Raw genomic sequence first — 14,818 nt, 5'->3', positions numbered from 1 at the left:
AGTATAGCACTGATGAAACACACAACATTCGTCTGGTATTTTAATGCTTCCTCCCCCTCACTATCAGCACCCAAGTTCTACCTTACAAATTGGCTAGACAGGATCATGTATGCTGGTACAGATAAGAGCTCTCAACACATGGAATCCAGGACAGATAAACCCCTCAGGACCAATAATGAGAGCAGCGATACCATGAAGGTAGGAGGAAGGTGGAGACGGGGGAACCAATCACAATGATCGATGTATAACCTCCTTCTCCCCAGGGGGATGAACAACAGAAACATGGGTGAAGGGAGACAGCAGGTGGTGTAAAATATGAAAATAAAAATAATTTATAAATTATCACGGGATCTCAAGGGTGGGATGGTGGGGGAAGGAGGGGAAAACCGAGGAGCTGATGCCAAGGACTGCAGTAGAAAGAAAATGTTTTAGAAATGATGATGACAGCATATGTACAAATTGGCTTGCTAAACTGATGTAAGGATCATTATAAGCTCTGTAAGAGCCCCCGATAAAATGATTGATTATGAAATATAGTAAATTAAAGCACACAAAATAAAATAGTCAAGAAAGTTCCCCCTTTTTACTTAAATAGTTTTATTAGGGGCTCATACAACTCTCATCACAATCCATACATCAATTGTGTAAAGCACATTTGTACATTCATTGCCCTCATCATTCTCGAAACATTTGCTCTCCACTTAAGCCCTTGGCATCAGGTCCTCATGTTTCTCCTCCCTCCCCGCTACCTCCTCCCTCATGAACCCTGGATAATTTATAAATAATTATTTTGTCATATCTTGCCCTGTCCGACATCTCCCTTCACCCACTTTTCTGTTGTCCGTCCCCCAGGGAGGATGTTCTATGTAGATCCTTGTAACTGGGGTTTTCACAATGAACTAGTCTGCCTCAAGAAGCAGTGAACTCTATAAATAAAAGGAGCCCTGCTATCGGAAGAATTTATGTTAACCAAACAAATTGATATTTTAGTGAAATTTATTTATGTCCATTCTGTTTGTTGACTTAGAAATTAGTGATTATAAATTTTAAAAAGAAAATATTCTGTGTTCAATAGACTGTGGAAATACTTTAGAAGGAAAATGGGCAACAGCAATCCCATTTCTTAACAGGCTCCCCAAATATGCTGAATGTATTTACAACACTATGACAGAAATTAACTTCCAGGGTCCAAGGTTCATTTGGGTATCAGAACGCTGAATTTTAGCTGCTTACATAGCTACCCAGCCCAAGACCACATTTCCCAGACTTCCTTGAAGCTAATATGGCCATACAACTAAATTAAGGTCAATGGGAATCTGTGTGTACAACTTCAGAGTTAAATCTTTCAGAAGAAACCATTTTTCCTTTCCCAAGGCTGGAACATCTTAGCAAAGGTGGAGCAATAAGAAAGCTCTTGAGGCTCTAAATCAGCAGTCCTCAACCTATGGGTCGTGACGCCTTAGGGTCACCCAATTCATAACATAACAGAAGCAAAATTACAGTTATGAAGTAGCAATGGGAATAATGTCATGGTGTGGGGGGGTCACAATGTGAAGAACTGTATTGAGGGGTGGCGGCATGAGGAAGGCTGAGAACCACTGCTCTAAGTGAATATGGAACAAAACTCTCTTATCCTCCTAGACTGCCTTCTGATTGTGACTTTTATGTGGAAGAAAACGAAATCACTCATTCTGTTTCAGAAATTATTGCTTTTGTCTCTGTTACATCAAATCGACCAAGTTCTAAACCATATTGATGCTAAATCAGCAAGTAAAACTCAGGTGATGTTCATCCTTTGTTCTGTAAGCCTGGTATCTTATAAGGGGACTATAGTCAATTAATAGGGCCTTCTAGTCATAATTCCTCATATAAACTACTATAATTCTGGACTCCATGCCTGTGGCTATGATCACATTTTGGAGGGAGTTCTGTGTTACAGGGTTAAGGTGGAGTTAAGTCCTGACCTTAGCAGGGGTTTGAAGTGCATCACACTGTTTCCTTGGGGAGTCTTTAACTGGAGAGTGTGGCTTAAGACCCTATCCTGCATTTTCCTTAAGGGTGTGGTCAGCGAAAGGACCTCCCCACAGCTCCATCAAAGCCACTTTGGTGTGTAAAAGCCACAGCGGGCACACAGAGAGATCCAAGGACCAATGAAGAGCGTGCCCACGAGTTCTGTCTGGAGGCTCAGACGAACAGCACGGGGACGTTGGGATACCTTCTCATCTGGCTTGCGACTATGGGACTGTGAGACAGATGAACAAGTGGGCTGGATTCCTGGCCCCAGGAAGTGAAGGTCAAGGGGACCATGTGACTGGCTAAGAAGCTGAGAATGGGACAGAGATCTGGCTGCTGGTTTAAGAGATCAATACTATTTAACGATCCTGACTTGTGGTAACTAATTGTCAGGTACTGTCTATTAGTTCTGTGTGGCCACTGCAATAAATAATCACATCCAGCAAGGATATAGCGTGTCATAGGAAGAACTGTTGGTGTCAAAATAGGTAACAAAGGATGGGCCATACAGCCTTGTCTGACCTCTGCCTCATGGCTAATCAGGAAGTCAGAGGAGGTCAGATATGCCCACCTCCATTACCATCTATTGCAGGGACAACCAGGTGAAAACAGTAGGAATTAAATTCCTTTACCTGAGTCAACACCGGTACCACCCTCTTTTCTGTTTTGGTGCTCTATCTTGTTCTGGACCACATAAAGATATTATATTTTTATATAAAAAGTGAAGGGTCAAGGTGACACCTGAACTGAAATTTAATTTTGTAACTATATGGTAGACTTCTCGCCAGAAGTCTAAACCTTAATTTTTTTATGTTGCTGACGCTTTGTTTCAGGGAAGATTAAATTTTAGATAGGTTTATATTGTATATCTATATATTGTGCATATATAGATATACACACACATGTATATATGAGGGGTTCAAAAGTTCCTGCAAAAATTCCATTATATTTTAATGCAATTTTACCATAAATATTTGAAGCCCCTCTTAAATACAGATAGACATATACATGCATTTATTCATTTTGATTTATTGTACTCATTTATTGAATAATTTGACCACATGATATGTATGGGAAAACTATACAAATAAAAATTTTAAACATTAATAAAATAGATCCAATGGGCTCTAATTCATAAATAGATATTCATATATATGAATGAAAGAATAAATGAAGTACATTATCTCAACAACTTCAAATGAAGTAGGAATCATAAATCTAATGTAAGCCGTTGCTTTGAGTAGCCAATCATTTGAAATTTCCTCTATTTATGTTAATGTATTCTTTGACCTTTGTAGTGCAAGAACCCTAACCTCAATGAAAGATTCTGGTATTTAATTAATTGATGTAGGCTCTATTTTTCTTTTAATATCTGTATAAATATGTAGACGTAGATGTATAAATATCTGGCCACTTGGCTGGACACAGCTCAAATTATACAAATAATTTGCCATTTTCATCATGGTATCCACCGGATTTCAAAAATTTATTTCTACTTATTCTGGACTTGACTATAGATGTATAATTTATAGAATGCATGTACACACAGACTACACTAGACAAGGTTGAGGATCCTAAAGCCAAGAAGACGTTCTCAGCTATAACTCTCTTCATGCTTGTACATCCAGGGAAGGGTTCACCTTTCCCTAAAGTATTAACAATAGCACATTCCTCTTCTTTCCTCTGTTCTCTGTTTCGTTTTCATACTGCATCTTTTCACCAGAGTCGCCACCTCATGCTCATGTGTTACTGTGCAGATGGCTGGGAAAGCTCTGAGTAAGCTCCCATCCGCTGACGTTGTCCCCAGGAAGACATCTGGGTAAATGATTAGCTGATCTCATTTGGATCTCTGCATTCCTTTTGATAGCATCGCTCTTTGTCCATTTCAAATAATTTTTCTTAAGTTTGCTTTCATATGAATTTTAAAATTTAATTCAGTTAACTTCCCCTTTCTTTCACTTGGCCCAGGTACTTTCTGAAGGTTCGCTAAACTAATTACATTCTACACAGAACGTGATAAAACTGCTTTCAGATATGTAAATTTTTCACTACTTCCAAAGGTATTTCATAAGAAAAAAATGACAAGTTCAAAATGGAAGTGCATACATTTAAAATATCCTGATCTGAACAGAAATATCGAGAATGTTCATTCCCTGGGGAAAAATGTAATCAATATTCCTGAAGCATTTACTTGAAACTTGCTCACTGGGAACCTAAAGTGCTAAGTAGACCTTCACTAAAAGACACAATAAAATGTTAAGAAAAGCAATGAAATAAATCCGAAATGCCCCGTAGGAGAAATCATTGGCATCACAGATCAATAAGTGAGCTTACAGCTAGTTTATATGTTCCATCACAAAAGGAAAACTAATGTATACTTCAAGGTCCACTCTAGGGAAGAAGTCTTCAGCGAGGAGATGATTCAAATTACCCTGAAATATACCGTTTTCTAGATCTGTTGATCTTAGCAATCATTTTAATGGTTGCCAGCAATAGTGCTAAGGGTCATTACAAGCACTAAGCACCAAGCGGCAGGCACAAGCTTATTCTCAAAGGATGAATAATACAACGCAACAACAACAGTTTTGCTTTCTTGGTGTCTTGGTTTTCAGACCTCCTCCTGGTGTTACTTGGGGCGCTGATTCAGAAAGCTACATTGGAGTGACCTCATCGGCTCTAGTTTCTTAGACATGGTGTTCCACTTAATTTTCAGCTATTAAGTTATACTGATTAATTTATCATCGTAGTTTTAAACAGGAGAAGAATTCAAGCCTACAACTTACAGGATCAGACAAAAAGAGATAAGGAATACTTGAAAAAGAATTAGGTATTAAGGGACTTGCAAGGGCAGCTGTATTGAACCCATGGTGGCTAGTTGGTTGCGCACTGAGCTGGCGATCATGAATCAGTGATTGGAACACACCAGTCACACTGCAGCCTTTAACACGAGTTAAATGTCTGAAACCCGAAGGTACAGTTCTGCTCTGTCTGACGGGTCAGCAGGAATCAGAACCAGTTAGATGGCGGTGGTGTTTTCTCTTTGACATGGGAAGCGGTGCAAGCGCGTATAGACAGAGACTACAGGTGGGAGACTACAAAGCCCGCACGCTGCTTGAGAAGATTGGAAACAAAGAAAACTGAAAAGGCACATGTACGGAAGGAGTGAGGGCAGAGTGTCACAAATGTGAGCATTCATAGCAACTTTGATAAATATTTTGCAGACCAATATTTTTCTTCTTCAAATGACGCAGTAGACATTTCAGAACGCATTTTAATATAGAGAATGAATAACTCATGTTAAATGTTTCCGAGGTGAGGTTAAGCCCGTCTTCTTTATAGGAAAAATGATGACATTTAAGAGTTTCTGTGCACAGGTGGAGAAGTTGTGCCATCTTAAAACACGACTGAAACAGTTTAATAAAGGAGTTTGAACTCGGACAGACCTGCTTGGGGGTTCAGAATATTTGAATCGCTATTTCTTGTACCAAACACACTCCCTCTCAGTCAATTACAACTCATAGCAACCCAAGAAGACAGCGAGTAACTTCTATGGGTTTCTGAGGCTAAATCCTGGTGGGAATGGAAAAGTTCGCATCTCTCTTGTGGAGCGGCCGAAGGACTAGAGGAGCTGACCGTGTGGTTAGCGGTCACAAACACAACTCACTACGCCATCAAGGCGCCCTGTTTACGCACAGTGACTCTGATTTCTGGTCCCTTTTAAGATAACAAATTGGAACTTCCTGTTATTCAGTTCCTAGGAAAGAAGAAGTGACACTTGGGGAAAATACTAAGAAGTTCATGCAATTTGCACTCTTCAAATATATCTTTGGATCAAAGAACACCATGAAAATTATAACTGACCTAAATATTTAGTGCTGCACAAACTACTTTAAATAAGGCCAGTGTGCGCTTCCTCTATCTCAGCCTAGCTAACCCTACATTAAAACCGCCTGATTTTTAAATTGGTAAACAGAGCAAAGAGTGATATATAGCATAAGCTCTGAATCTCAGAAACTAGAACTGATAGGGTAAAACTGGTTTCACTTTTGGAATCAGCAGGTCAAATATACCCAAAAGCCAATCTAACATTTGAGGCACCAAAATGTGTGTTGGCCACTCTAAATACAACTTTTCAGGTAGGTTAGTACATCTCAAGCTGTAGCACATCTCAAGCTGTTTAGCATGGATTAATAACGTTGTCTTGTGACCATGTTCAGAAGGATGTTATAAACACCCTTAGAGGACATTCTAACAACATCCCAGGAATAGTTGCTACTTGAAGAGCATTCAATTACTCTTTTGGCTATTTTTAGAAACCAGTGGTGACTGACTTTTATTAAATGTTGCAGGGAAAATATTTTGAGTCCTGGAGCTGAGAATTTAACAATTAAAGGAATTTGGTAGGTGAGAATTGAGGGGGAAATGGAAACAATACTAGTTTGGTTTGAGTATAAAGAGTACCTGCATCTGAGGTGCATTAAGGATGAATACATTTAAGACAATGTGATAATAAATTATAATGCTGATAAGGAGTTTAAATTTGTTTAGAGGATGGCTCTAGAGAAGATTAATGCTTTTATTTTCAGATCATAACAACAAAAAGCTTCTTTTTTTTTTAGGAAGTGATTACCTTGGTTTTCTGCCTGCACTTTGATAAGACATATCATCAAAAAAGAAGTAGGATTTTTAAAAATTGCTGCTTGTAAATGTCTGAACTTCATCTTGTTTTTCATTGCTAATTCTGCTAAAGACAAACATCAGGCATTGTTTTGCTATTTTTCCTTCTTTTAAAAATACTTTCAGAAAACTAAGTCAAAAGGAGATATAGTCCCAAGTGTTTTTACCATTTCAACAAATACAAGACCTGTAGCTTGAGTATAATTTTCCAAATCTAGAGTGCGCTGCTTCAGGCTTCTAGTGTTCCTACAATGGTGAGCACATGCCGCCTGCGTGTTAGGCGTTCTGACCTGCTGCTCAGTGAGTCTGTGCAGGACCGGGCCCTGTGTCCGAGCTCCTGGCAGCGTGACGTGAGGGGTGACTCACCACTGGTGACGGGGAGAGGGCGATGTTGCCTATGGACGCCTTCAGTTCATCTACAGCTGCAGCGTTCTTAAGGATGTCTTTTGCTTGCAAAGGTTTAATCTTGATATTAAATTTCTTGTGGGATTCTTCTTCCTCTTCTGATTCGCTTGAAGAATAAAAGTGCTTTCCTTTGGTAGGTGGAACACAGTTAAAGATACAGAACTTTGTAAGATCAGAATGACTACATGCAAAGTCAGAATAAGGCTCCTTAGATGGCAGAATGCCCAAGCTGACAAAAATAAAAACACCACGGAGGATAGGTTCAAGATTTCCTCAGCCTTCCTCCGCCCATGATTGATTTAAGGATTGTGAAATTCAAGGTGAAATGGTCCTATAATGTCCTACGTCTTTGTTACACTTGACCGAAGTCCCACTGGCCCAGACAGTTAAGCCCTGCAGTTCAGAAACCCTAAGGAGCAGTTTTATGCTGTCCTGCTGGGTTGTGGTGAGCTGGATTCAGCTCCGTGGTAGTGGGTGTTTTTCAGAAACAGGCTCAGATGAGCTTACTGATCTAGCAACAGAGGAAGGTGATTTAATGGATGGAATGAGTTGGGTTTTCAATGTTTGAGAGTAGTGACATTTTCTGTCCAGAGATGAATTGTGGGGACAGGACCCGTAGTGAGCTATTACCCATTTGTGAGATAGTCACGTCTGCTATTAGCAGACAACCCATTCCCCACAATCGGCACAGTTGTTTCTCAGCATGTATTGCTTCTTTGCCTCTTCCTCGTTTCTATGAATAGACCAAGGCAAAATGCCTGCTGTTCTCGGTGCTGTTTATTCATCTCTGATATTAGGAATTGCAGAGTTTGGGAGTCGTGGGTAATTCCACAGTTTTGCAAACCTGAATTGATCTTACTGTTTGCACAGCAAAATTACAAGTTAAATGTTAAGGAAGAAAGAAAGGAAGGATATATCCAGGCTCCTCGGGTCTGATGCTGTAGCCTTCTTCATCCAGCTCGGGTGAATTCTATAAAACACAAATGCACATTAGCGTCCTGACAACGATCCACTCTGCTTCTAGAGCTTTCTATTTGAAGACATAGGCATCTTCCTTATTTGTGGAGACTGGGATCGTAGCTTTTGGAAGTAAATGCTGAGAAGTACAGGTGTAGTTATTTACTCAAGGAGGCTTGGAGAGTCCTTGTACTGGGAAAATTAGCTAGGAATCAACTGCCCATGAGACAAAGCATTCAAAGAGAATTTATCAGGGATTGTCTCTAAACCAAGGATTATACTAAGAAACACAAGGGAGACAAAATGCAAATATCTGTCCTTAGAGAAATTGAAATATATTAAGGCATATCAAAAACCATGTTATAAAATCACAGAAAGCTTTATTAAACAAAAGTATTAAAATATGAAGTTACTGTTTCTCAACATCCCCTCTATCTATACACTCCTGAAGGCTCTCTTTACATTTCTCTAACCTGACTCCCAGAGAGGGCTGTGTTCCCCAGTTTTTACCACATCAAAACGACAGTTCTAGCCTTCTGGAGGCCCTCAGATCATGTTCTCTTAGAGTGCGCTTTGAGTCTGGGGAGCAGAAAGAAGACTGAAGTAGCAATCTTTGTAGGGCAGATTGGGTGCAGTTTTCCAACACTGCAGTCACCGCTCCCCGTGAAGGATGAGCAGGTACATTACAATGATGGAAAAGAGTTCCTGAGTGCAAATTCCCTGCCCTTTTTCTCACGAATGCAACTTCCAATATTCTTAACTTCCCATAAGAACCCCGTGTTCCTGAAGGACTTTTGTCAGGATCAACTCCGGGGGGTGGTGGGGAGTGGGGGTGAAGATCCCCCAAATCAATTGCCAGAGACTTCCGAGCTGACCAATCACCCTTGAGTTTAACTGACCCAGTAGACGCCCAAGAAAGTCACTGTTGTAGTTGAACCCTGTGCTTTGAAGGTGCTCCGCTGAAATGAAAGTGAATATATCACTGAGAGGACATGTCTGTGGCCATCCACTGATCACGGGGGCACACTGAAACATGTTTTGTTTGGAATAAACCTGTACATGCATGAACTGGAACCCTAGAAGCAATGCTTTCTGAATTACCCTCCCATTTGACAAAAATAGGTTAAAAAAAGAAAACAATGTAAAACACTAAATATATTTAAAGGAGGACAAAATTAATTAGGTTTGGAAGAATCAGGAAAGTCTGCCTTGATTTTTCAGAACAGATAGTAGAGGGTAAGGTGGAGTCCCTTCTACCTGGTCAGGAGGAGCATGGCTCAGAACCCCAAGCCTGGAATGGACACTGTAGGAGTCATGATGTGTGTGTGTGTGTGTGTGTGTGTGTGTGAGAGAGAGAGAGAGAGAGAGAGAGAGAGAGAGAGAGAGAGAGAGAGAGAGAGAGAGAGAGAGAGAGAGAGAGATGACATGAGTGGAAAAGGAGCTGTATTTAGGGTGATATGGGAAATGATACTAGAAAGACCTGGGGCAGGGTGTAAAAACCCTCATATGAGGGAAAAGTTTAGATTGGCTACAGCTACTGCAACTTCTCAACTAGGACATGAGCTTCGGATAGCAGAGGCTGACGGTGTTCTGGAAGTATGCTTCAGAATAGGTGGTTGGCAGGAGAAACTGGAGACAGGAAGATTCATTCAAAATTCTTGCCTCACCTCAGGTTAAGTAAGCTATACTAAGGCTGTAGAGCAAATAATTTAGGGGATGGAAGGAATCAAGGGATTGCTAGTTCTTGGTAACAGATCAGTCAGAGGAGGGGGTAAAAAAGAGGAAGAGTCAGGAAGACTTGATGGCTTCCACCCTCAAATCCTGGGAAAGGGCTGGCACCCCTGGGTGTGTCAATTTTAACAATAGGAATGACATAAGGTAGTTTTCAGTATTAAGATTAAACTCGCAACTCACTCTTGATGAGTCATTTCTGACTCCTAGCAAGCCTACAGGAAAGAGTAGAACTTCCCCTGTGTGTTCTGAGGCTGTGACTCTCTATGGGAATAGAAACCCTCATCCTCTTGGTGGGTTCACACTGCTGACCTTGTGGTTAGCAGCCCACCGTGTAACTCACTAGTGCCACCAAACCCCGTGAGGATTAGTATGATCCTATGTGAGTTGCTATTGATGCTAAGTACTATGATTTACACTTTACCTCACTGAAATCTAATAACAATCTTGCCAAAAAAACCAGTCGCTGTTGTCAGGTTTATTCTGACTCACAGTGACCCTTTGGAGCAGAAGAATTGCCCTGTAGAGTTTCTGAGATTGTAAATCTTGGCAGGAGCTGAAGCTTCATTCCTTTTTTTTTGAGTGGCTGGTGAGTTTGAATGACCGACCTTACAGCCCGACACTTAACTCGCTGTGCCACCAGGGCTCCTTCAGAACAACTGGAGGTGGCGAGGATGATCTCATTTACCAAGCAGTGAATAAACCACGAGCACCCAGAAAGCAATCTTCATAAGGAATCCGCCAAACAAATGACTGATCTGGGCCTTCACCCAAGGTGTGTAAAATTAGCCACCAGGGGTTAGAGGCCTGGAAGAGAAAGGACAGACCTGGAGATGTAGATCTGGGAGTCACTCAAGTAACAAAAATGTCTACGTTCTGCACACCCAGGCTCAGTCACTAACATAAAGGTAGGACGTTCAAACCCGCCGAGCAAGTCCTGATGATCTGCTTCCATAGAGATTTCAGCCAATAATCTCCTCGGGAGCAGTTCACCTCCCCAAAGCATGTTCTCTGTTCCAATGAATTGGACTGGACCCTGCGGCAATGGACTGTACGCTTTATGTAAGTAAGCGCCCACATTTGGCCCAGGGCAGCCCAAGAGCTTAACGTTTGTCTGGTAGATTGAAGTTAGTGTGTCGTATTTATTGGGTGAATCATTTCCAATTTCTTGTTTGCTTGGAGAATTTGATTTCTGTTTTATTTTAATCCTATACTTTCTTTATATTTATCCTGTTTTATAAGATGCCACATACTTTAAAAAATATTTCTAGTTCAAATAGAATAAATTTGGGGCCAAGACACCACCATTTCTTAATATCTAGTAGCTTTGCCATAACAAAGAGCCCTGACAATGCTTTGGTTACGCTTTGGGCTACTAACCACAAGGTCGGCAATTTAAAAGCACCAGCCTCTCCTTTGGAGAAAGACAAGGCTTTCTACTCCCATAAAGAGTGGAAATTCTCCAAAAGCTCCAGGGACAGTTCCACCCTGCCTGTAGTTAGAATCGCTACGTAGTTCTGATGAGTTGGAATTGACTTGCCAGCAGGGACACTGGTTTTGGAGTTTGCTGTAACAAGGAGCCCTGGTATCCAGTGGGGTCGCACTGCTAAATACAAGGTCAATTGCTTGAGCCCGCCAGTCTATTTCTTGGGAGAAGGACAAGGATTTCCACACCTTTAAATATTTCCAGAAACCTATAGGGACAGTTTACCTGTCTGTCCCATGGGTAGAAAGGCTGTCCCATAGGGTCACAATCAACTCAATGGATGTGAGCATCGGTTTTGGGTGGTTGCTTATAACATTGTGGATAATGTGGATTTAATGTATCGAAAAAGCTCTCATAGATTCAAATAATACTAACTGCTAAATATACTCAAAAGATTGCAATATTGAGAAACAGCTATCAAAGAGGCTGAGGAGGTGAGGGTGACAAAAGAATTGTATCCTTATTTGGGGGGCAGTTATTAGGAGTAGAAAGCAGGAATAATTTAACATTTTAAAGTCTTAGGATTCTTTCCTCTAAATGTCAATAATATAATATTTATTCTTAGGGGTAGGGACGATTTAACAACTTTTAATATCATGCTTGACAAAAAATGAGCATTCAGTAATAGGCAGTATTCTTTATTAGAAAAATAAAAATTTCATTAACAAACTGTAGATGCTTTAAGATTAACTTATCCTTTATGAAAGGAGGGGTGTAGTTGGGACAATCACCTGAAGGCTGAGTGCATAGGTATTTTGAAGAATTGTGAGTTGGGGCATCTACTATGCAATAGAAACTATCTTTGATGAAATATGATCAGTTCTAAATGATTAGAAATTCAACAGCAATTGTGACTGTCCTGTTGTGTCCTGTGGTTGGCGTTTATGGTGATGATGTTAATGAGTTTCTGGAGGAGGAAGAATGAGGAGTGTGTATTGGGATCTGTGCTTGCTCCCTGAGAAGCAACAGTGATTGTCATTGACTGGGGAAGCGCCAATGATTGTGATCACACCTAGGTCTAGACAGCGTAATTGGCCTGCCTTGATTCTCAAAGCTACCTAGAAAAAGGAACCAGGGCTGAAACAGAAGTAATTGAAAACATATTCTATAGACTGGGTAGGCTTCTATAGGCTGGAATGTCTTCAAGTAATTAGTTTATTGGATCTTTGCAACAGGCTCATAACCTAGGTGGAATCCAATTCATTGAGGCCCTACAGAATAAAGTAGAAACGCCCCAGGTAGTTTTCATGGCTGTGCCTCTTTGTGGGAGCAGACTGTCCCACTTTTCTTCCACGGAGCAGCTGAGGGTTCACAGCCACGTGCTTAACATTTACATCACCAGGGTTCCAATGGATCCCAAGGAGACACACAGATCACATGTGGAAGTACCAAGTCTTGAACTCAGGTCCCACAGATTCGTCCACTTAACTTGCATACCACTTTTGATGTGCCAGGTACTTCCTAATGAGATTGGAGAGTGGTGCATTTCTTTCGACGTCCTCTTTTTAAATAAAGGAATGCTTCAACTTGCTTTTAAGATGTGAAATTTTTAATAATAATTAAAAGAATTTTTGATACTCACATATCTTTCCCAATCAATTTCTGCATAAAATCCATTTGGTGCCCCATTGCTTTTCTTCTGTAATAAATTGAAAAATAAAGTTAGAAGGCAAATATCTAAATAAAAACAGGGAATAATGAACATTTAACTCTTAGCAAGAGTGCTCAGAATCCCACACTAGTGTGGAACCTCATTTTTGCAGCTGAATGGTGGAGTTAGCTACAGGACCCTGCATAAAAGAACTTACATCCTCATTTCACAAAAGACCTGAGATCTAAAAGAGGGATGGTAACAATCAGCGCATCAAATTTAATTGAACCACTGAAGAATTAGCTGCACCTACATGAGAATTTAATACTATCAGGTGATGTAACCAGATATACTTTGGTAAAAAGGAAACATTTTGACGTCCATGTTGATTTTATATTACATTAGCTCCAACATATCTAAAGAGTATTCATCTATGTTTCTCACTGATTTTCTTTTAGCTATTAGGATCCTGACTTTGGTCCAACCATTACCTTAACCGAATACACAGGAAATAATCTCCAAATTAGTTAATTCAGCTCTTAGTTACTAAAAATAGTATTGATGTTCTTTTTGAGTGGTTTTCTTATGAAACTATTAAAATGGGATTTAGGGATTAATTGTGGATGTCAGTCACTCATGGGTACTATGCCTCTACAAACACACATTGTTACAAGTTGAAAGTATATCAGGCGTTATTCTCTCTGAATTATTTAGTACAATGTCTGTCTCTGGCCACAAACATTTGAACAAGGATGAAGCATCACCCAAACAGCTACGGCTAAGATTCTCTATGTTTTGTGGACAAAGGACACAAACAAAGATCAGATTGATAATGGGAAGCTGTTCAACATTACTGCATTCTGCACATAGAGCCATGTTCAGCTTAAAGCAGCACATATTAAAGGGTGAGGCAGGGGGCTTGAGGACAGGACCTCTAATTCTGCAATTACAACTCAAGGGAATTTGAACTACCCTGTGAATTGCTAACACCCAATTTAGCAAATAGGTAGGAGAGGTAACCTTTTCATACATGCATCTAAGATCACTAGACAACCAGATTAGAGGTAACCCAGAATCATCATCATCATTGACTAACATGAAATGTTGATGACTGGGCATTCTAGGAATTGGCAGTAGGGTTGCACGGTAAATAGTGCACAAGGGATAGATAATGCATTATTGCCTTCTCTCCTCCTATATATGACACCACACTCAAATTTACAAATTTAGGGACTTTGACATGGTTCCTCAGTGTAGCATCTAGAGACATAGGACCCAGGTCTTTCCCACCTTGTCTTGATCCAATTAGAATGAACATTATTGAAAAAGTGATTCAGTGTTATTCTTCTTATTTTGAAAAGGTTGCTTTAGAAAATAGCCACATCAACTCTACACCTATGCACTCCACAAGCTACTTAGTAAGAACCCAACCAACCACCCAACCAACCACCCGACCAACCGACCAACTGACCAACCAACCAACCAACCACCCGACCGACCAACCAACCAACCACCCGACCAACCACCTGACCGACCAACCGACCAACCAACCACCCAACCGACCGACCAAACACCCAACCACCCACCCACCCAACCACCCAACCACCCGACTGACCGACCGACCGACCCACCGACCGACCAACCAACCACCCGACCGACCGACCGACTGACCGACCGACCAGCCAACCACCCAACCAACCAACCACCCACCCAACCAACCAACCGACCAACCGACCGACCGACCGACCAACCAACCAACCAATCAACCAACCACCTACCCAACCAACCAACCAACCAACCGACTGACCGACCGACCGACTGACCAACCAACCAACCAATCAACCAACCAACCAACCACCCACCCAACCAATCAACCACCCACCCAACCAACCAACCAACCACCCAACCCACCCACCCACCCAACCAACCAACCAACCAACCAACCAACCAACCAACCA

The 14,818-nt window shown here is 41.0% G+C and overlaps 1 protein-coding gene across 5 annotated transcripts in view; it reads right to left on the bottom strand.

Moving 5' to 3' along the window:
• The window catches only part of SGIP1 (SH3GL interacting endocytic adaptor 1), a 276,053-nt gene that overhangs the window by 121,996 nt on the left and 139,239 nt on the right, over positions 1 to 14,818 (bottom strand). For all 5 annotated transcript variants that reach the window (XM_075557225.1, XM_075557219.1, XM_075557230.1 and 2 more), the window contains 3 exons: positions 12,852 to 12,908; positions 8,011 to 8,065; positions 7,057 to 7,232 (listed from right to left, as the gene is read on the bottom strand). In XM_075557225.1, coding sequence (XP_075413340.1) covers positions 7,057 to 7,232; positions 8,011 to 8,065; positions 12,852 to 12,908 — 288 coding nt within the window. The remainder of the gene's footprint in view (positions 1 to 7,056; positions 7,233 to 8,010; positions 8,066 to 12,851; positions 12,909 to 14,818) is intronic.

This window comes from Tenrec ecaudatus, chromosome 1 (genome assembly GCF_050624435.1).
Source record: "Tenrec ecaudatus isolate mTenEca1 chromosome 1, mTenEca1.hap1, whole genome shotgun sequence".
Classification (NCBI taxonomy): Eukaryota; Metazoa; Chordata; class Mammalia; order Afrosoricida; family Tenrecidae; genus Tenrec; species Tenrec ecaudatus.
Note: the sequence above shows the minus strand (reverse complement) of the source record. Positions and strands in the feature narration are given on the sequence as shown.